This window comes from Lepidochelys kempii, chromosome 5, assembly GCF_965140285.1.
Source record: "Lepidochelys kempii isolate rLepKem1 chromosome 5, rLepKem1.hap1, whole genome shotgun sequence".
In the NCBI taxonomy this organism is placed as follows: domain Eukaryota; kingdom Metazoa; phylum Chordata; order Testudines; family Cheloniidae; genus Lepidochelys; species Lepidochelys kempii.
In genome coordinates, this window is record NC_136384.1 from 70,845,552 (window position 1) to 70,867,541 (window position 21,990).

The 21,990-nt window shown below is 36.9% G+C and overlaps 1 protein-coding gene across 1 annotated transcript in view; it reads left to right on the forward strand.

The window, feature by feature from the left end:
* WDR36 (WD repeat domain 36) overlaps window positions 1–21,990 on the forward strand; it is a 51,742-nt gene that overhangs the window by 26,463 nt on the left and 3,289 nt on the right. Inside the window, exons 12-22 of the mRNA XM_073344678.1 lie at window positions 2,341–2,495; window positions 5,819–5,933; window positions 7,315–7,480; window positions 7,768–7,876; window positions 8,826–8,905; window positions 13,895–14,002; window positions 15,534–15,631; window positions 16,595–16,737; window positions 17,401–17,520; window positions 17,838–17,919; window positions 21,033–21,220. Of these exons, the coding sequence (XP_073200779.1) occupies window positions 2,341–2,495; window positions 5,819–5,933; window positions 7,315–7,480; window positions 7,768–7,876; window positions 8,826–8,905; window positions 13,895–14,002; window positions 15,534–15,631; window positions 16,595–16,737; window positions 17,401–17,520; window positions 17,838–17,919; window positions 21,033–21,220 (1,364 nt within the window). The remainder of the gene's footprint in view (window positions 1–2,340; window positions 2,496–5,818; window positions 5,934–7,314; window positions 7,481–7,767; window positions 7,877–8,825; window positions 8,906–13,894; window positions 14,003–15,533; window positions 15,632–16,594; window positions 16,738–17,400; window positions 17,521–17,837; window positions 17,920–21,032; window positions 21,221–21,990) is intronic.

A 21,990-nucleotide genomic window follows, 5' to 3' on the forward strand; every position in this document is an offset into this window, starting at 1 on the left:
GTTTGACTATACTTGCGGTTCATTTTTTAAAATGTTCGAGACTAAATAACTGAACTTAGCCAAATTTATTGTTTGAGACAAAGCAGTACAATACAAAAAGGAGACCCTCCTTCCAGGAAACAGATTTTTGCAGCGTGTTCCCCTTACGCAAAAGGTGTGCTTCAAAGGTAGCATTTCAGCTAGTAGTATTTATAGTATGATTTGACAAGTTACAAAACTTTTTATACATCACTTAAACTCTAAGTTTAACCTATTAGTTTGTGCTAACGTTGTCCTTCGTTCCTCTTACACTTGCCTTTATTTCGTTTTGAATACTACATTCCAAGTGTTAAATTTAGGCCTTAATATAGGTTGTTAATTTCAATTTAATTTTAAATAGGTCTATTTAAAAAAAAAAAGAACTTGTGTGTTTTTAAAATAAAATTGGAATTTTAATTTTTTAAATCTATTTTTATCCACACCGCTGTACCTACTTCCTAACTGAATTTGGTACAAAGTATTCATGCATTTTTGCTTAGACAGGTTTCCTATTTTTCTAATGCCAAAGCTGACTTCAGCTTTGCAAAGTGTTGTGGGGTGCTTGACATGCGTGAACAGAATTGTGGGAAGAGCATAATACACTCAGCTAACATAACTTCCCAACACCAATACATATCATGCATATTTTATTAATACCATGCACATAATACCTATTAATGTGGTGTATGCTATGCCCAACATATATGTATTGGATAACGATTATAAGCTCTTTGGGACATTGGTGACCTCATACTATGTGTTTTGTAGAGCATCTTTCGCAGTGGGGCTTTGATCTCAGTTGGGGCCTGTAGGTGCTACTGCAATAGAGAAAATTAATAATAAAATCAAATTGGTGAACTTTCACATCTTGTTTTTGAGAGAATATAGGGACGAGATGCCTACAGACAATGCACCCTTACCTTCTTGGTGGGCAAAACGAAAATCTTATCCTCCAGTGAGTTGTTAAAAATTTTTTTTTTAAACATTGCTGGTTAAATTAAAAAGTGCAAACCGCTATCATATTAAACATTTATGGGGGATGTATTATAGAAATTTGTACCTCCAGTTTTGTACATTACATAGCTGGAGTAGTGTAACTTAAGTTGACTTACTGCAATAGTGTAGACATAGTGTGAATAACGTAGTTGGAGTCGACGTAGTGTCACTTACTACGATGTCTACTCCGAGCAGGGTCGACTCACCTTAGTCTTGCTCCCAGTGGAGTACCGGAGTCAATCGGAGAGTGCTCTGCAGTAGATTTCAATCTCCCGGGCCTTTAACTAGCAGTTTTCAGAAGCATGAATTTCACTTTGCTTTTCTTTCATTTCAGTGTCCAATGTTGTGCAGACTGATTTGTTCAGTTAAGCCTAGTAAAAGGGTACAACAATGTGCATACAAATCTATTTAAAAGATTAAAATTGAAATTTTTTTTTAAATTTAAATATAGGGTTTTGGGTTTTGTTTTTTTTTAAATAGACCCATTTAAAATTAAATTGAAATAGGCCTTAATATAGGTTGTCAAACTTCTTATCTATTAATTATTTAGATTGAAATACAAAAAACAATATAAAGCAGTACATGTTTGCTGCTAAGTTTTAAAGAAATTGAAACTACTGAACTGGTGGAAGTCATTTGCTAAGTGTCTGGAACCAGAGTTAGTTCAAGTGCTAACCAGTTTTTGACAGCAGTAACCTTGTCTGCAGGTGAAAAGAGAATATTTTCTTCATTTCGGTTTATTCAACTAGTTCAGTTCAATGGTTCATTCAAAATTAAGAAACCAGTTGGGAGTTTAAAAAGCAAGAGAGCTTGGGTTGTTTTTTGTTTTTCTTTTCAAAGGTATGAATAAAAACTAGCTGAGAGGTTGAAATCTACTAGTTCTAAAATCTTGAAGGATGTAGTGATCAGAAACAATCAGTTAAATTAATTAAATACAACAGATACTTCCTTTGTGTAATAAATCGTTTTAAATGTAAAACATGTTTTGATAACATTTTTTTAAATGTATGCACCCTGGTGAACAGAATGCTCACAAATCTAGATTGTGGCAATTTATATCCTAGTGGTGAGAATGTAGCTTCCTTATGTGGTTCAGGTTTATTAAAATCTCCACAAATATTTTTAAAATATTTTTTTAGCAATGTTTACTCTAGTTTTTTTGTTTTTTTTTTTTACCGTAGCCCTTTGACTAGTCAATGAAAATATAAAATTGCAATGGCTTTGTTACATAACGGATTTTGGAACTAATGTTATAAATTGTGATGTAAGAATCTCTCTCACTTCAGAATGTCAGTTTCTGGAGTAACAATTTGGATTGTATTACAGAGATAGCACGTCAGAATGACTGGGATGGGATCATTGCTTGCCATCAAGGTTATATAACTTGTACAACCTGGAACTACCAGAAAACTTCCATGGGAGCCCATAAACTGAAACCAAAAGCATTCAGCAAAAACAAGCCTCTTGATGTATATGCAACAGTAAGTGTGATTTTTGGGGTAATCTTATTTCTATTTCTATGCCCTATTGTGGCATGGCTGCTAATTTGCTATCCAATTGCACAGAAACTGAATACTTAAAACCAAGAACCATTTGGTAAAGATCTAAATAAGCCTTGTAAAATTCTACTTATCATCTACATTGGAGTTAATAATTTTTTATAAGTGAATAAAATAATAAAGTAAATGCTAACTATTTCAATCTTATTTATCTTGAAACTCCAAGTTATCTAAAATTATCTCCTGAATCAGAAATACATGGGGGAGGAAAACAAAGTTTGGTTTTATGAGCTCCAATTATTTGAAGATTTGTAGTTACTTCAAAGACATTTAAATAGTCATTGTGTACCTTTGTTCCTCTCACTTTCATCTTTGTTTATGGTGGGAGAGAAGATTTTGTGCCTGGGCTTGTAAACTGTCATGACACTTTTGTAAGGGTAATGTTAAGCAACAGTTTCTCAAGATTAACACCTTTGAAAATGATCGGTATATTTCTAAGTTGCATGCAAAAAAAGTACATTAAAAGAATGTTAAGGGCGCAAAGTCAAGCACTCAAAAGTTGGGAAATGCCAGATTTAGGATTGCACATGTAGCCTTAATTCTGCCTCATTGATATCCAACCTGTGTACTGAATAAGTACATGTACTAAGTCTGGGTGGAGGGAGCCCTTCTCAGTGCTCTCTAGTCTAAGCCTATAGGAGTTGGGGCAGATTCTGCCCCATATGATGCCCACAGAGGAGGGAAAGTGAGGCTTGTGTTGTGTGCCTGGTCCAGAGAAAAGTGTGGTTGGGGAGTAGACATGGACCCCCTTCCTTACTCCTCTTGCCCCCACTACTTTGGCAGCTCCCAGATGTTCCAGTGTGGGTGGGTGTTGGTTGGGGAGTGTAGCTTCTACTTGGGTAGAAACATAAACCAGGCTTAGAAGCTTCCCGTTAAATTTTGGCATCCTGCCAAAATAATAATTTCCTGAGGAACCCAAGTGAGAGAAGGAAAATGGTGATTCTTTCTTAAAACAATTTATCATGGCTACATCTGAGTGGAATTTCATGGGACAAAGAAAAGACACTTCTCTAGTTAAGGGCATTCATTTCTGCTGAATTTCAAAGGCCTGCTGCAAACTATGGAAGTGTGAGGGCTTCTCAAAGAAAAGTTCTTAATCCTTTATAATGGAAAGAGTTAGGCAACCTAAATATAGGGATTGCTGCTATTCTTTCTATAATGACTTTCCTGAACTTAGTTCAGAATAAATTTTTTATTTTCTGTTTTGTTTTCTCTTATGCAATATCACTAATCTCTGCCCACAGTTAGTTCTTTTCCATTTGGTAACAGGAATTGATGGTAGTTTGAGGTAAGTGCATATAATAGTTCTATCAGCAAGAATAGCAACCAAAATACAGAGTGCTTAGTACAAATGAGTGTGAAATCTTTTCCAACCTAATAAGTAAATATATTGCTAAGCAGATAGATCAGGCTTCTTCAGACATGGATAATTTAGACGAGAATTCTTTGTACAATAAATCTTTGCTTAACGTTGTAGTTACGTTCCTGAAAAAGGCTACTTTAAGCGAAATGATGTTTAGCGAATCCAATTTCCCCATAAGAATTAGTGTAAATGGGGGGGGGGGGGGTTAGGTTCCAGGGAAATATTTTCGCCAGATAAAAGGCTATTTTATATACATATATACTCTCACATATACACAAAATAAGCTTTAAACAGTTTAATGCTGTACACAGCAATGATTGTGAAGCTTGGTTGAGGTGGTGAAGTCAGAGCGTGGAAGAGGTGGGATATTTCCCAGGGAATGCCTTACTGTTAAATGATGAACTAGCAGTCGGCTGAGCCCTCAAGGGTTAACACATTATTGTTAATGTACCCTCACACACTACAAGGCAGCACGAATGGAGGGAGGGGAAACAGCATGGCAGAGAGATACAGAGACATGTGTGAGAGAGAGAGAGTGTTGCGCATTGCCCCATTGAGTATACTGACCCTACTCTAAGTACATTGCCTTTTTAAATAGATTAGCAAATTGAGACAGCAGCTGCTGCCAGCAAGCTCCCTCCGTCCTGAGCCCTGTCGTGTCCCCCTCCCGTGGAGATAAGTACAGAAGCAAAGCGCGGGTAAGGGGGGTAGGGAGACACCTGGCATTAGCACTCCTTTCCCCCCCCCCCATCACCTCTGCACAGCAAGCAGCGGGAGCAGCTCCAAGGCAGAGGGCAAGAGCAACACATGGCAGAGTGGGGAGGGACAGCTGAACTGCCTGTCAGTTGATAACCTGCTGGGAGGCTGCTGCACAGGGAACTTAGGGGAGTGGAGAGCTGATGGGCGGGTTGCCAGTCCACCCGGGTTCCAAGCCCCCCACCAGCTAGCTCCACTGGGCTGCTCTTTCTGCAAGCAGTGGACAAAGCAGACAGCTGCCAAACAACGTTAGAAGTGAGCATTGCACAACTTTAAACGAACATGTTCCCTAATTGATCAGCAATGTAACAACTTTAACCGGGACGACTTTAAATGAGGAGTTACTGTATATATTGAAGGGGGTAATCAGTGGTGCATCAGGGAACTTACAAGTTATCCCATTATAGGAAAATAGCTAGCTAACTCTATTGAATTTGGTGGCGGTAGGTGAGCTCACAACTCCAAATACACTGGGTATAACTATTAGATTGGATTGTGTGTGTATCCAGACCCCTATTTGTGATGTCTCTTCCTTCTTAAGTTCTGGGTTGAAAGATCTAAAATGTAAACTCTCATCTCTTTTCTGCATGCATCGTAGTTGATTGTTTTCAGATACTGTTTCTCCATTTCTAGCACCAAAATCTGGTGGCAGCAGACTTCGAAGTTAACTTCCCTAGCATGTCCTTTTGTGCAATGGAGGGCTAATCATATAGATTTTGGTTTTTTTAGGTTACATTGATCATACCATATAACAGGCATTAAGATGTAAATGTTGTTTACAATTAGTGAGGTGTCTATGAGAATGTCGCTAACTTGTTTATTTGTGTACTCTCATCTTCATTGCTTACTCTTTCTGCCACGTGCTCATTTTTATCATAACTTCTCTCAAGAAAGCAAATATAGCTTTCCTTTCTGTGTGGGAGAAGGTAAACCATCTTTTATGTTAATCTTAAAACCACAAGAAAATTGTAATATAGAGATTTTTAAGATTTTCCTTTTTCAATATGAGATGCTTTGTAATTGCTGTATATAGACAAGCACATCTACAATTAAACATATTATTTTTCTTTGCTAATGACCTATGTGTTTTAAGTTCCTTTCTCTTTTTTTTTTCCTCCCTTCAAAGGTAGTTGACATTACTTCATGTGGAAACTTTGCTGTAATTGGGCTTTCAACAGGACATGTAGATGTATACAACATGCAGTCTGGCATTCATAGAGGTCATTATGGAAAAGAAAAAGGTGAATTTTTTTTTTAATTACATCCTAAGAGACTAGCTGCAAATCGAAATACTTTTATTGTTGTTTCTGGGTGGAATGCAGGAATCTTGCTATTGAAGCAACAGGTGGCTGAGATTACTGTACAGTTGTCTTTTATTCTCTCTGGGTGAGGGACAACAACACTTCCACTACTGTGGATAGTTGTGGAGTTGGCATCTATTTAATTTTAAGTAACATAAACTTGTTGGTTATCAAATGTGTTGGGTATAAAATGATGGCTTTGATTAGGCTTGTGGCTATGCACATCATATCCCTCATGACCTGCTCTGTTCTACTTCCCTAGCAGAACGCCAAATTCTTGTACATGTCAGTATGCTCCCTGCTCCAAAGAGAATGTAGGGATAGCATGCATGCGTGCAGATTGTAACCTAGCCCAGTTCTTTGGGTTTGCTGTTGAATTGCTCTCTTGAAAAGTTGTGACTCTAGTTGTGTTGCACCCTTGTTTCAGACAACTGACTTCTGATCCAAATACAGAACAGACATGTTAAATGAGATGTTACGGTTGGAGCAAGTTACTTTTAGGCTAGATTTGGGGCCCTTCAACTTTGGCATCTAGTTTTAAGTAAGATGTTAGTGGAGGCTGGGGAATGAGTTAACCAGTGGTTTCTCTGTACCCCAAGAGCGACGCAAGACAGTTTAAATGTTTTTTGGTAATACTTGAAGTTCTACATTGGGGATAGAAAAGCTGCCAGCCTTTTAAGGCTTTTCCTCTCTAAAAGTTAATGAAGTCTTAGTGCCTTCCTGCTTATATTATTTGTTTGCTGATTATTGCCATATATTCTATACTTATATGTGGATTTACCAATTTTCATAACAGGAAAACCTACATCAGGAATATATATAATTCAATGTCTCAAAATTTCAGTGTCCTATTAGTGGCAGAATAGGAAGGTAAAGTAATTAAAAGCAATTCAGAAAACCAAAATTGCAAATTCAGAATCATGATTTTCAAGCAAATAATGAAGACTAATATTCTGCTTTGTGTCAACAACATGAAAAATTGTTCAGTTAAAACATTTTGAATTGCCATCTTAATCTTGTTCATAGCATATATTTTTTGTATATCTCACTATGTCACACTAATGCTTAGTTATAGGTACCTTAATCAAACAGAATTGGCCTGTGTACAGATGGAAAGTCCTGATTAAGTATATAAACCTATAATATTCAAGTAATAGTTGTCAGGGGGCTTTACTATTGTTTGTCCGATACCTTCCTCTTATTTAAATATCTGTCCTTCGCTCCGAAAGGACTTAGATGCACCAGTAATTGGCACTATATAGGTACCTAAGATTGGTGTAAAGCCCTGAAATGTAATTTATTTTTTTCTTTTGGATTAAAGCACATGAAGGTCCCATTAGAGGGGTAGCAGTGGATGGATTAAACCAGTTGACAATCACAGCTGGAAGTGAAGGATTAATTAAATTCTGGAAGTTCAAGACCATGGACCTAGTTTACTCTGCTAATCTCTCTTCTTCTCCAAGTGCAATGCTGCTTCACAGAGACAGGTGAGAATCTAAAACTTTTTCAACTACAGCTTTGGTTGTTTTGTTGTAGCCTTAAAGTCCAAGCCTCTAATAAAAGTTCATGACAAAAGTCTTTCATTTCCTAACATTTTAAGCTAGAAATGACTATTTGTCCTGCAAGGAGCTTTTTATATTGCAGAAGAAATGGAAACTTATCTTGCTTAGGAAATTTCAGTAGAACATAAAATTTTGTCAGGTAATATTAGGATATTCTTGTCTGTTTTATCTCTGAATATTAACTGCTAATATATACTACTAATTCTTTCCAGTGGCATTCTGGGAATTGCCTCAGATGACTTTGGCATTAGCATTTTGGATATAGAAACAAGAAGGATTGTCAGGAACTTCTCAGGACACCACAGCCAGATTAACGACATGGTGACTATATACTGTACATATTTGCCTGCACATGATCTGCAACAAAAGTTAATTCAATTTGAGGGTGATAGGTTTGTTTTCTGTATATAACAAATAATAAAATATAAATGTGCGTTTAAGTTGGATCCTTTCTTGTTGTGTTCAGCTGCAGAAGCCAAAAAATTCAGGGTTACCCCTTTGGAAACCTCAACCATACATGTGTATATGTCCTCTTAAGAATTAATATAGTTTTTTGATTCAGATGCTCAATGTTCAAATAGTAAATATAGAAATTTTAGCTCACCAGTACAGATTTGGAATTTTATTACCAAAGGACAGACAGTTTAAAGAATGAATGTGTGTGAAACCTTATTTTTTTTGTTCTTAATCAAATGAAAATTTAGAAGTAACGTAACAGATATTTGAGGTCACAGTGGTGGTGTTGAGGGCAGCAACTGGGAAGCTATCCATCTCTTCAAAGTCTGTATTGGCACAAGAGATTCCTTACAAACCAGAAGTATAAACAGTAGTTTTAAGCATCAATCATTACATAGCTATATGTGTTTATTATACAGCACATAAGAGTGACCTGCTGATGTGAATTAGATATGTTTTCAGAATGCTGTCAGGATTTGTATTCAGTTACTAATTTATTCCAAATACCAAGAGATGAGTACATCTCTGATGTTGATGTCTTTTGTTTTTATTTTTCTTTCACGTTTTGTGGTGAATATCTGTCTGTGTGCACAAAAGTGAGGGCCTACAAACATAATATGGGTCACTGCACTTATACAGTATCCTGCTACACCCTGGCTTTTCTAGCCTTAGGTCTCCTATAATCAGAGACTATCAATTTTGTTGTGTGGACAAATGTCTGCTTGGACTGGGATGAAACCATCAGCTATCTCTTATGAACTAAAGCAGGATGTGTATGCTCTAAAATACTCATTTGGATATATTATTATTATAGGCTTTCAGTCCTGATGGCCGTTGGCTAATAACTGCATCAATGGATTGCACCATTAAGACTTGGGACCTCCCATCTGGATGGTAAGTCAATTTAAGTACTGTAGCAGAGAGCTCTTACGTGCATATGAATTCCATGCATTAAACCACAAAAAAGACTTGGTGCGTTGACTATTTCCCATAAACCTACACTAATCAAAAAGTTGATATTTGTTGAAAATTAGTATTTGAAACTGACTTGTTTTGTCTGGTATTAATAATTTTTATAGCCATTTTATGAAGCTCTTGTAAATGGGAATTTATAGTAAATTATATTAGTATAGTATAGGCAGTGTTTGAAGCCTGACAGTGAAATTGTGAACAATAGGACTCTTTGTTTTTTTTACTTTCAAGCACATGTACAATTGAAAAAGTTAGGTCAATTTTACTTTGATAATAAAACCATATAACCTTATGTTCTGCTTTCCTGAATGGTGCTTCATGTCAATGCAAAACACTTTGTAAATTCAAAAGCATAAAATGACTGTGTTATCATGTCTGTAGTATCAAACACTACGTTAAGATTGCAAATCAACTTTAGTTTTCCATTTCTACTTGCTTATAAACTTCCTGAAAATTTCTCCTCTGCTCAAAAGTGAATATTCTGCCCTGGCTGTTCAGTTTTGGCTGAGAAGTACACAGTATAATTCAGGAGATGGGAAAGATAGGCCCAAAGGTGACTTCAGACCCCCTTTGTGCTTTCCTGATCTGGGTTGATACCTTAAAGCATGTCTACACAGCAAAGAAAAACCCATGGCTGGCCTGACTCGGGCTCATGGGGCTCAGACTGTGGGGCTGTTTCATTGCTGTGTAGACTTCTGGCCGTGGGCTGCAGCCCAAGCTCTGGAACCCTCCCACCCCGCAGGGTCCCAGAGCGCAGGCTGCAGCCCGAGTCTGAAGTGTACATGGCAATGAAACAACCCCATGTCGCAAGCCCCTCGAGCCCAAGTTGGGCCAGCCACAAGTTTTTCTTTGCTGTGTAGATGTGCCCTTAGTGTAAGTTAAAGAAGCCTAAAGGCTAGGCTTCTCTGACTGCAGCTGGGTCCCAATTGCTCAAAGGTTTGCCTTGTTTTGTTGCTATGACAGTATTAACTGAAAATTACTTACCTTATGAAGTCTTTCATTTAAAGTACATGATGTGAGTTGTATCATAGAAAGATTGGTCAATAGATTGTTGAAAATCATGCCTCAAGTTAGAGACCAAAAGGTTAATAGATGAATTAAATTTAGAGCTTCTCTCCTCAAAGCTATTATAGATTCTTAATGTTGATTTCATTTCTTATTAAAGAAATGACTTGGAAAAGTATATGATAAAGTTTTTAAAGGCAATCTAAGACCATCACTGCACTTGCCTTGAGGGTTTAGCTTGTTTAACATTTGCATCTGTCGCTGTAGTACATAGATGCTATTATATTTTATAATATATATTGGAGATAAGAAGACAACAAAATAACTCTAGCAAAATTCTTGTTGATATGGAATTTAAGTAAGTACATTACATATTCTGTCTGAAAAAAAATTAGGGTAATTTATCTTGCTTGGAATTTAGAGAGATGGTTTTGCTCTTGTATAGGCAGAGGAAAATACTGAAATAGAGCAATGATGCTCATTAAAAATTCAGCTGCAGATCTTACTTTCCCTTAGTATGGTTAGGAATTAATAAATGGAAGAGTTTAGATAGGAGCTATTTTACACATACAAAAACAATTGCTAACTTTGAAGCTCTACTTAAGAAAAATCAGATTTAATTTGATTCAAAAACATCAATCTTTTACAAGTTATGATACATCCATGTTTAGTGTGCACTCTGCTGTCCACTCATTGAGTACGTTGTGTATAAATTCTATTGTAATCTGAATGATGTTTAAATGGTTTCCTTAAATTTCACAGAAATTGATGATCCATCTGTGACTAATTGTATGTAATTAGTTACGTAGCTTTTGCATGCAAGTTAGGAAGTGTAATTTGTGCAAAAGCTATTCCAGACAAGAAAATTTTAGTTGATGTAACTGTATGCAAATTTCTCTTCTTACTCAGCGTAGCTTGGATAGACAAATTAAGAGTACAGGACATGTAAATTAACATTAATCTGGGTTATTTTTTTAACTCTCTCTAGCATTGAACTTTTTCCTAGTGATCTCAGTATGCGCTAACACATCCTTCTGCCCCTCCCAGCCTAACTCACCATACTTACGTTTCCTTTTTGAGTGCTTATGGATTCTCTCCTTGCAAGAGACAGTGTGTTTATACAGGCATCTGCAGGGCTTCTTTTGCTCTTCTCCCCACATTCACTGCTATGCTTCTGCTCTTGTGCTGCTGGGCTGCTCTGTTGGAAATCCCATGACCTGGCTGACTTCCTCCATTACAGATTTGTTTTCTCCTCTTTCAGTTCTCCCATCTTCCTTGCTAAACAACTCTACTACCACAACTTAATTAAACCTCACACCCACGGTCCCAGGTGCGTTTTTGTTACCTTTTGGCTCACTGCTCAAACCCTCTGCTCCTCATATGCCCACTTCTCTCTCCACCCAGGAGCTCTCTGATTTCTTCTACAACTACTCTCATCTTTCTCCGTTGTCATAGATGGAGAAGATTCCCTCCACTCACCTCAGTGACCCCATCACGTCTCCTGATCTCCCTTGTACCCACTCTTGTCCCTTCCCTTTCGGCTCTTTCCTCTCACAATACAAGCATGTTCTAGACTCTCAGAAGTGTAGGACTGTAAGGGACTTCAATAAGTCACCTAGTTCAGTCTTCTGCACTTAAGGCAGGACTAAGTAATAACCAGACCATTCCTGACAGGTGTTTGTTTAACCCAGTGGCTCTCAATCTGTCCAGACTACTGTACCCCTTTCAGGAGTGTGATTTTTGTCTTCCGTACCCCAAATTTCACGTCACTTAAAAACTACTTGCTTACAAAATCAGACATGAAAATATAAAAGCGTCACAACACACTATTACTGAAAAGTTGCTGACTTTCTCATTTTTACTGTATAATAAATAAATAGGACTAAAAATATTGTGTGTACATTTCAGTGTATAGTATATAGATTAGTATAAACAAGTTGTATGAAATTTTAGTTTGTACTGACTTCGCTAGTGCTTTGTATGTAGCCTGTTGTAAAACTAGGCAAATATCTAGATAAGTTGATGTATCCCCAGAAGACTTCTGTGTACCCCCAATGGTATGCATAACCCTAGTTGAGAACCACTGGTCTAACCTGTTCTTAAAAACCTCCAGTGACAGAAATTCCACAGCCTCCCTAGGCCAATTTTTTTCGGTGCTTAACTATCCTGACAGGAAGTTTTTTCTTAATATCCAACTTAAACCTCCCTTGCAATTTAAGCTCATTGCTTCTTGTCCTGTCCCAGACATTAAGGAGAACAATGTTTCATCCTCCTCCTTTTGTAACAACCTTTTATACACTTGAAAACTATTATACTGTCTCCCACAGTCTTCCCTTCTCCAGACTAAACCCCCCCCTCCCTTTTTTTTTCCCCTCCCATCTTTTCTCATAGGTCATGGTTTCTAGACATTTAATCATTCTTTTTGCTCTCTTCTGGATTTTCTCCAATTTGTCCACATCTTTCCTGAAATATGGCACCCAGAACCGGGCACAATATTCTAATTGAAGCCTTATAAACACAGATTGGGTGAAAGAATGAGTTGTCATGTCTTGCTTACAACTTTCCTGCTAATACAGGGATGGGCAAACTTTTTGGCCTGAGGACCACATTGGGGTTGCGAAACTGTATCGACGGCCGGGTAGGGAAGGCTGTGCGGATTTGTTCACTACAACACTGATTCATTTACTAAGCACTGTCTCTCCTACACCATATAGAATAAAGCAGTGATTCTCAAACTTTTGTACTGGTGACCCCTTTCACATAGCAAGCCTGAGTGTGACCCCCCCCCCTTATAAATTTAAAACACGTTTTAATATATTTAACACCGTTATAAATGCTGGATGCAGAGCAGGGTCTGAGGTGGGGGCTGACCCCCAGTTTGAGAACCCCTGGAATAAAGAGTTTGTTTTTTTTTTATTTGAAAGTGCATATGAAGAAATGCTCATTAAAATAACTTCAAATTCCTTGCTTAGCAAGGAGCTTCTTGCCATACTGTGCAGATTTTGAATTTCAGGAGAGGTTGTGGAAAGTGGTGTATACACATGATCAGGCTCTAACAGTGTAACTTAGGTAGGATAAAAAATATTTGTCTTGGGAGACATGTGCTTGTGTGACCAGTTAAAACTGTATAATGAGTTTATTATGAGGTGATGGGCTGTTAAATTAAACTGGATATTGCCTATTTAGTTTATTTCTATTTTCCTCTTCATTGTTGTCAAAATAACAGTTGTAGTTGAGGTTTTTAAAAAATACAAAATCCAATTTTTTTAAATCTATTACAAAAAAACAAAACATTGAATTTTCCTCTCCACAAGTTATGATGGGAGAAAAATGAGAGAATCCAAGTACAGTTGAGGATGCCATGCTGATTTTAATGTTTAGCTGGGAGATGCTAACAGTGTTTTTATGCCACATAAGGTAGCACAAGCTAGCAATCAGTGGCAGCCCATTGGTGGGAGCAGGGGGAAGTGAAAACAAGATGAGAGCCCAAAAACGGTGTGTCTATTTAGATGTAACTGACAATATAAAATGTACTTTCTTGCCCCTAAAAACCAATTTAGTAGTAAAACTGTGGAATTGGCTGTGGAGAAATGGATTCTTGACTTCCACAAAATATGTAAAACTGTGTGTAGGGGGCACTTAACTTTATTATACTGCCTCAAAAAAGAGGTGACTTAAAGTAATAAAGATTAATAAGTGGTTTTAGTGTCATCCACCTGCTAAAATACACACAGTTTATTGGATTATTTGAAAAAATCTAGTTTGTCTGTATGCTTCCATAATCTGAGTGCAAATGTGAAAATCACATATGTTTTCATAATAAAATGTTAAGAAAATGAATTCATTGTCCTGTATATAATCCTGTTTGTGTGGGTTGTTCTTTTTTCTTTCCTTTTTTCCCCATAGCCTCATAGACTGTTTTTTGTTAGACTCAGCAGCTATCAGCATTTCTATGTCTCCTACTGGAGACTATCTAGCTTCATCACATGTAGATGATCTTGGAATTTATCTATGGTGAGTACATAATACATTTTAATAAATATTCAGAAATATACCTATTTGGGCACAGAATTATGGAAATTGGAGATGGGAAAAAGGCCTCTTGAATTACCCTATCCTTCTACTGCAAATTAAGAATTGTTCCTTTAAGTATATTCTCCATTATTTTGTCTTCTCCAGTTAAAAATTCTCAAAAGGCTTCCATTCTTAGAGGGACAATTCTACCATTAAATATCTCATGATCTAGACACTTTTCCTAACAATCAGCTGATTATTTTCCTTTTTAAAATTTTCTCCTCAGTACTGCTTAGTCTCAGAAGGAGAAAGAGGAGCAGAAAGCCCAGTAGCTCAGGATGGTTCCGCTCCCTCCTTCCCTGTCCCCTCTAATGGAAGGCTCCTTTGCTTCTTCCTCCCTTCCTTGCAACACCCAGGGAAGGGAGAGAGGAGGCCCTGCTGCAACCCATCGCCCACCAAGCCTGGGAGGAGGAGGGTATGGAAATGCAGGAGCTATCGGAGGACCAGTTGAGAGGTTGTGGGGGGCAGAACAGATGCGAGAGCAGAATTGATGGAGGGACTAGGGAGACAGGATTGATTGGGTGGGTTGGAACAATATGAAGTGCTGCACAGATATAGGGGTGGTGATAGACTTCCTCCCTGTATTAAATCACTTTAAAAACTGCCAATATATCAATACTGGCAAACTATCCTAGTGCAGAGACAGCATACACCAGCAAAAAGGTCCTTTTGTTGAGTATAACTTATACCATTTCCCAGCGTGAATTAAGCTAAACCATTCAAATGGACTTAATTTTGCAGGTATAGCTGTATCTACACTAGGGCTTTTGTCAGTATAGCTAGGTTAGCAAAAAATATATATTTTAATCATCATGACTATGCCAATAAAACATTTTAAGTATAGATTAGGCCTTATTTGTCACAAGCTTCCCTCATACACATTTCTGCTGGTCATAGAAATTGAGGGAATAATTGCTATTTGATGATGATAATCATAATTTGGGAAATCGTTGTACAAGCAGTGTAAATGTAAAGCACTTTACAAACATTAAGCCTAAAAACTGGTGGGTAAGTCTACCTTTTTAGAGAGAAACCGCAAAGATTAAGCGAAGTTGCACAGTAACTGAGAGCCAGAAATCCCAGCTCTTGTCCTCCACTCAACATAATAAACACACATTCTGGGGAACGAGAAATTTAAGATGTGCTGCAATTTACACAGTAGTAGAAATAATGCCATTTGTAGTGATGGCTTGTTGGTCTTGAAATGTGCTTTTGCAGCATGATTTTTAAAAGCATGGAAGTTATTTTTCACTTGTACCAATATTTTACAGAAAACTTTTTCCAAGTTTTAGACTTTCTCTGTTAGTTTTTGTAGAGATGAGTGAATCTAATCTTGAGAAAGAAAGTCAGTGATTTGTCATATTGTAGTAATATCAGAAGTTTAAAAAACAGTTTAAAATAATTGTCCACATGTTTGTCTTGAAAAAAAGTCAAATGATGTTTTTAATGTGTCTCTGTCTCGATTATTCAGGTCCAACCGTTCCTTGTATTCACTTGTTTCTTTACGGCCACTTTCAGCAGATTATGAGCCTTCTGTAATAATGCTTCCTGGAACTTGCCCTACACAAGGTAATCCTGAGATGAAAGAGGCTTATTCCTAGTTGTGTAATGAACCTCAAATAGCAGACTTTTAATTTTCTCAGTGTAAATTCAGTATTTTTGACCATAAAGAAATTAATGTAACAGGAAAAATTTGCTTATAATTAAAATAAGGACTCTTTTCTACCATCTCTGGGGAAATTACTGTTTTAAAATGTAACACACTAACCTTAGTCCCTAAAATTAGTTCCTGCTTCTGGATCACATGACTTGCTCAGTCACACAGGGAGACTCAGGCAGACATAGGGACAGAACCCAGATCTCCTTACAGTGCATTAATCATAAGACCATCTTTCCTTTCATGTATGTAATTGTATGCATATTTGTGTGTGAGCAATTCTATAAATATTGTACACACTTCAGTAGATGAATAGAGTCTAAGGATTATCAGCAGAGTCCCATAATCAGTAAACATTTCCCTTCCCCTTCTCTCGGTTGTCCCTGTCTGCTTCTCCACACACAGAGATCATAAATGAGTTTGCTGCCATAATATATATTTGGATTATCAACAGCTACTCTGAAAGGCACATGTAACTGTGCTAGCCAATCACTTTTGTTGTTTAATATATTACACAGTTAGTAACATCAAATATTTGCGTCTAATATTTTTGTTCATCCTGTCAACATTTTAATAGTAGTCAAGAAACTAGAAAAAACTGTCAAATTTAACTTTATTTTGATCTAATGCAGCTGATCTCAAATTAAATTTGGTCAGACTGGTACCTGAACAATTTTTTTAATCTTTTCAGGTTTCCCTGATTCTAGATTACCTATAATAGTTTGTCATTGTATTAAATAAAATTTAATATTTCAACAAAGTATTTAAAAATATCTCTAGAACTCAAATATATTTTCATGTAAACATCATACATCAGTGCTGATATAACTTGTTTTGGTTTACATGTGTTTATAAATGAAATTTGTCTCTGAAAGATGTGGACATCACAGGAGATGAAGAAACAAGCAATGAAATGATTGATTATAATTCACCAGCGCAATTGGAAGAGCAGTTAGTGACCTTGTCAGCACTGTCTGAATCAAGATGGAAAAACCTCCTCAATCTTGATGTTATCAAGGTAATATTACATGCACACCTCATCGTGAAAAGCTTTTATTATTGTGGCCTCTGGGCCAGAACTTGTGGTCCTGTCCCACCTACTTTGGACAGTTCTGGTAGCACAAGACAAGACAGCTGACGTAACCAGTTGCCTTAGGACTCCTTTGGAGTGGAGGGACTCCCTGGATGGTACAGGAATTGCATAAGGACTCTTGTATCACTACCTCAGCCACTATGGCCACTACACTGGCCTGTTTTGAGGGCACTTTCCAGTCAGACCAGTTTAAACACCCCTATGAATCTGCTGTACGTTGTGCCACCAGACCAGTGCCTGGAAGAGAGGGGAATGAAAAGAGGTATAAAGACAGCTCTACATGCCCCCCATGTGCTGCATCAGGCATAGAAGAGCTGGTCCAAAAGACCATCCCTCTGTCTTCAATATTATTTTAGGATTTTTCATTCGGAAAATACGTAATGCATTTCATAATGCCGGGGACAGTTTTGTAGATGTACTCTTAAGAGTCTTCCTAACTTTAATCAATAAAACATTTCCCAAATATAGAAGTGTTTATTTTTCTAACAGTCCTGATTATCTTCCCAATAAGGATATCTTTTTTAAACCTGTAAAATCAAAAACTTTTTTATAATAAACCTGATGATTTTAATTCAAATGTCTAAACAGAAAAAGAATAAACCAAGAGAGCCACCAAAAGTTCCCAAATCAGCTCCATTTTTCATCCCAACAGTTCCTGGTCTCATACCACGATATGCTGCTGCTAAGCAAGAAAACGATGGACAGCAGGTAAAGATAAAACTGAATAGAGTTTGAATATTTTGTATGTTTTTCCCTGCATATCCCAGGCATACTTTAAAAGTCCTGTGAATAAAATTTTGTCAAAACAGTTTTTCAGCGCCAACTGTTATATAAAACAAATTTATATCCCGATTCCTCAAAAGTTTTTTCCTATCCATGAAAAATACCTTCGTAGGATGTGAAAGTACACATTGTATATTGGTATATGCTCTATCCATGAAAAATACCTTCGTAGGATGTGAAAGTACACATTGTATATTGGTATATGCTCCAAGTGATGTGTGACCTTTTTTTGTTTTGTTTAGTCAAAGGTAGTAAACCTCGGAGTATTGGCACAAAAATCTGATTTCTACGTTCAACTTGAAGAAGCCTTGAGCAGTAATGAGTGTAAGTCAAACTATTAATATTGGGATAAATGTCTGAGTTCTGATGAAGTATTAGTATGTCATGGAAAAGAGGTCTATCATATATTTGCAGAGACAGTGGCACTAGGCAAACAGTTAAAAAATAAATAAAATATAACCACTACATAAGAGAATGAGACTGACTTCTTAAAGATAATATGCTGCAGTACCTTGAAACTTATGATGACCTGACACTGGTCTGTGAGACAGGCAGTAAATGCTTAATGTAATGTCTGCACATCTGATGCTTTTAAGATGGTGATTCTCTAGAGCTATCTTAGGGTTTGTCTACACTGCCCACCGGATCTGTGGGCAGCGATCGATCCAGCGATAAATCTAGTCTAGACATGATAAATCGACCCCCCCCGAGCGCTTTCCCGTCAACTCCTGTACTCCAGCACCTCGAGAGGCGCAGGCAGAGTTGACAGGGGAGCAGCAGCCATCGACTCACCGTAGTGAAGACACCGCGGTGAGTAGGTCTAAGTACGTCGACTTCAGCTACCTTATTCACGTAGCTGAAGTTGCGTAATTTGGATCAATTCCCCCTCCACCCCCTGTGTAGACCAGGGCTTAGCAATACCTTTTTATTAACTTTTATTGTGAATGGCCTGCTCACCATATTTTAGACAATTTAAGGCTTGTGATCTCTTCCTGATAATTTAAACATAAGGCTTTAACAGAAATAATTGGTTATAAAAATAATCTTTTGGGTAACTTAACGCTTAGTTGGTGCATTTTGAAATTGAAATGCTTTGAATCATCTGTAGAGATGCATATACTTGGTGGATTCATTTGCTTGTTTAAATGGTGCCTCTGCAGAGCCACTTTAAAATAGGATTTTAGAAGCAACTGTTAATTAAAAAGAGCAGAACTTGAACATCAGTAGGTTGTCACTGGAGACTTGTTTGTAAGCCAGCTTTACTAAGATTTCTTCTGCTGCTTCTTAGACCCTTCAAATAAGGTTTCTGAAGTGAGCCAGCTTATTCTGTCACGCTCAAACGAAGGAGGAATGTATTTCAGATTTAACATTGGGTATAAATGAAATTTTGCAGACAACATACACTGGCAATTAAAGTAAGGCAGTCCTTGGTAGGGTTGCAGAGCGGTTTCCATTGTAACAATTTCTCCTGTTTTCACATGCACTCAGCTTTCACATTTTGGATTATTTTTCATGCTTTGTCTGTCCTAAGCTATTTTTTTAAGTTTGATTGAAAAATTTTCAGTAGTTTGAATTGTGGGAGAGTAAAACAAAAGAAATCCTTCTCATTTTTTTAAGAACAAACTGCACGTTTTAGGACCAAGTTCAGCAAAAAGAACTCAACATCAAGTTCTAGAGTAAATCACAAGCATGAAGAAATTGTCACGTTTTTAGTCTGTGCCATTTTGCTGCATTCTGAAATAGTCTGCAAACTTAATTTTCACTACCATATGTTTGTATTGTTCTGTTGCAATGATAAAGTTGTCAGTATAAAAATGGAGGTGCTGCTGTCCTGTCAGCCATTTTCTACAGAAAACTGTTTCCAGCCAAGTAGTGAGCTTGATCCTCCAGCCACTTTGCTTGTGGAATTTCCATAGATTTCAAAGGAAATTCTGTGTATGGAGTGACTACGGAATCAGACTCAGTGCAACTGGGTGGTGGGGATGGGAGTGATTTGGAGAAGGCTATTTCCTCACACCCCTCTACCAAGGTCATTATCGCCCAGCCTGGTTATTTCTTACTGCTTTAAGAAAATTGAGGATTTTAGTTTAAAGGAACTATCAGAATTAGTAGACTCAAGATTTATCCATCTTTTCTCCCTTCCTCTGGTGTTAGTAGGTACGTTTTACGTAGCATATTCTATCATTTGGTGACTGATACTTTTTGATTTAACGTTCCCTGCCATAGTGCTAGTTGGTGATAGATTGATAAAATTAGGTACCTTTTAGATCCTATTTTGTATACAAGAACTGGTATACATTTCATACAGTGCATTTAGTATCTCAGTACACAGCACTATACTGAATCTTTTCAAAGCTGCTGTATAGACAAGTGTAAAACCTTTTTGAACAATTACAAGTATTCTCTGAATATTAACTCTGTAAATATGGTGCATATTTGTATGCTTTTCTTGTTTAAGAATATCTCTGGCAATTAGATGCTGCATTTTACCAGCACTATATTAATGTGACTTTTTTACAAATAAAAAGTAGTTTTATGGTTCTTGCCTCATATGTAGCTACTATAACACTCTAGATGGTAAAGGTTTTTTTAGAAACAATATAATGAAGGTTATGGTCTCTTCTCAGTAACTTCAGAAACTCAAACTCTAACAGAATACAAAGGGTATTTAAGATCATTAGTTTATGATCTGTTGCATTAGAAGTTGATCTTGTCATCAGCTTTTACTTCTGAGTTTCAAAAGAAGCATAACTAAAGGTATCAAAAATCAGGTAGGATTGTAGTATTTGGAAATAGTGGGTAAGAAGAGTAATGAAGAGAAAAGAACACTTAAAATTACAAAGTGGCCATCTTTCTGCCATCATGCTGGGGGAAATTAATCACTAGCAAAAGTAATAAATTGAAAAAGCATTATATAACTTTGATTAAATAAATAATTCCATGTTTTACTTAAATAAAGGCTTGCCTCAACCAAAGTGCTATTCAACTCACATGCCTTGGTATATATTGTATCAACAGCTTGAAAGTGGCAGTCTGCACTTTTTCTTATGCCAAGAATTAGTGGTTAATGATAAGGTGGTGGCTAATGGTAAGACTAAAGTTGTTAATGATAAGCTGTACAACACTTTGAAGGCACCAAAGTCAGAAGGCATAAAAAATATTCATGAAGGTAGTCCTTAGGGAGAGCCAAACTCCTACTACTGGTGATGAGATTCAGATACATACTTCCTCTCAATATGTGATGGAACAGTAATTGCAGACAGAGATGACATTCTGAAGAAACCAAAAAGAAAAAACCCCAACAAACTAAAAGACTCATCTAGAATGCTACCAAATAGCAGTTCAAAGATTTTGAAATATATTTTTTTCATATTGAGTGTTTCTATGTCACTTCATTGCAAATGTTTAACTGTTTCTTTTTTAACGCTTTAACACAGATAAGTCTCCACTTAGTATTCTAAAGGAAATGGGACCATCTAGTATTGAGACAGAGCTAAGAGGCTTGGCTCCAGATGCTGGTGGCTCTGTAGAGGTGATGAAAAGCTTTTTGAGACTGATTGGGACAATGTTGAACACAAAGTGTGACTTTGAGTTGGCCCAGGCATATCTTGCATTGTTTTTAAAGGTAACTGTATATATTTTGATACAATTATTGCTACTGCTGCTACTTCTTATTATACCATAATGGTACATTGCTCTGTAAAATAGATAAAATCTGTCCAACAAAAAACAGACCTGCTTTGAAGAATTTATCATCTTTTATGGTGGTAGATTCTGGTTTACTGAAATGATTTACTGTATCTATTGACTGATTTGATAACCCTACATTTGAACACAATACATTGCTTATGTTCATTTTGGTTTTTTTCCAATTTGCCATTCGAATATGACTTACTGCTTTTTCTTAACCAACAGTTACTTAAAGTGTAGTTAAATAACTGTTACCTATAAACATTTCATTGCATTTGTTCTTTTCACCCCGGGAGTTGTAGTTTTCAGCTTGCATCTTAGACTGCTGATTTTGAGAAACTATGACTTAAGCACCAGTGGGTTAACATTGAATGTACTCCAGGAGGTGTGAAGATTACCAAGCTGTCATAACAGCTACCCCTCTGATACCAAGTTGTCATACTTTAGCATGGCAACGGGCACTCTTTTAAATGGAAGTGGCTTTTTAGTAAAATGGTTCTTAAAGTTGTTTTCTAATGATGATAGACTGTGTAGATTGTGCTAGTTGAGAGAGACTGTTTTTATTGTACTATAGCGTAGGAAAGGAATTACAGTTACAACTTTTTAAAATTTTGTCTCTTTAGATTCACACACTGAGAGTCTCCATTTAATCAAGGCAGTTTAACAATCTTTCAGAGATTAAAATTTAAGGGAGAGGGAGCTATT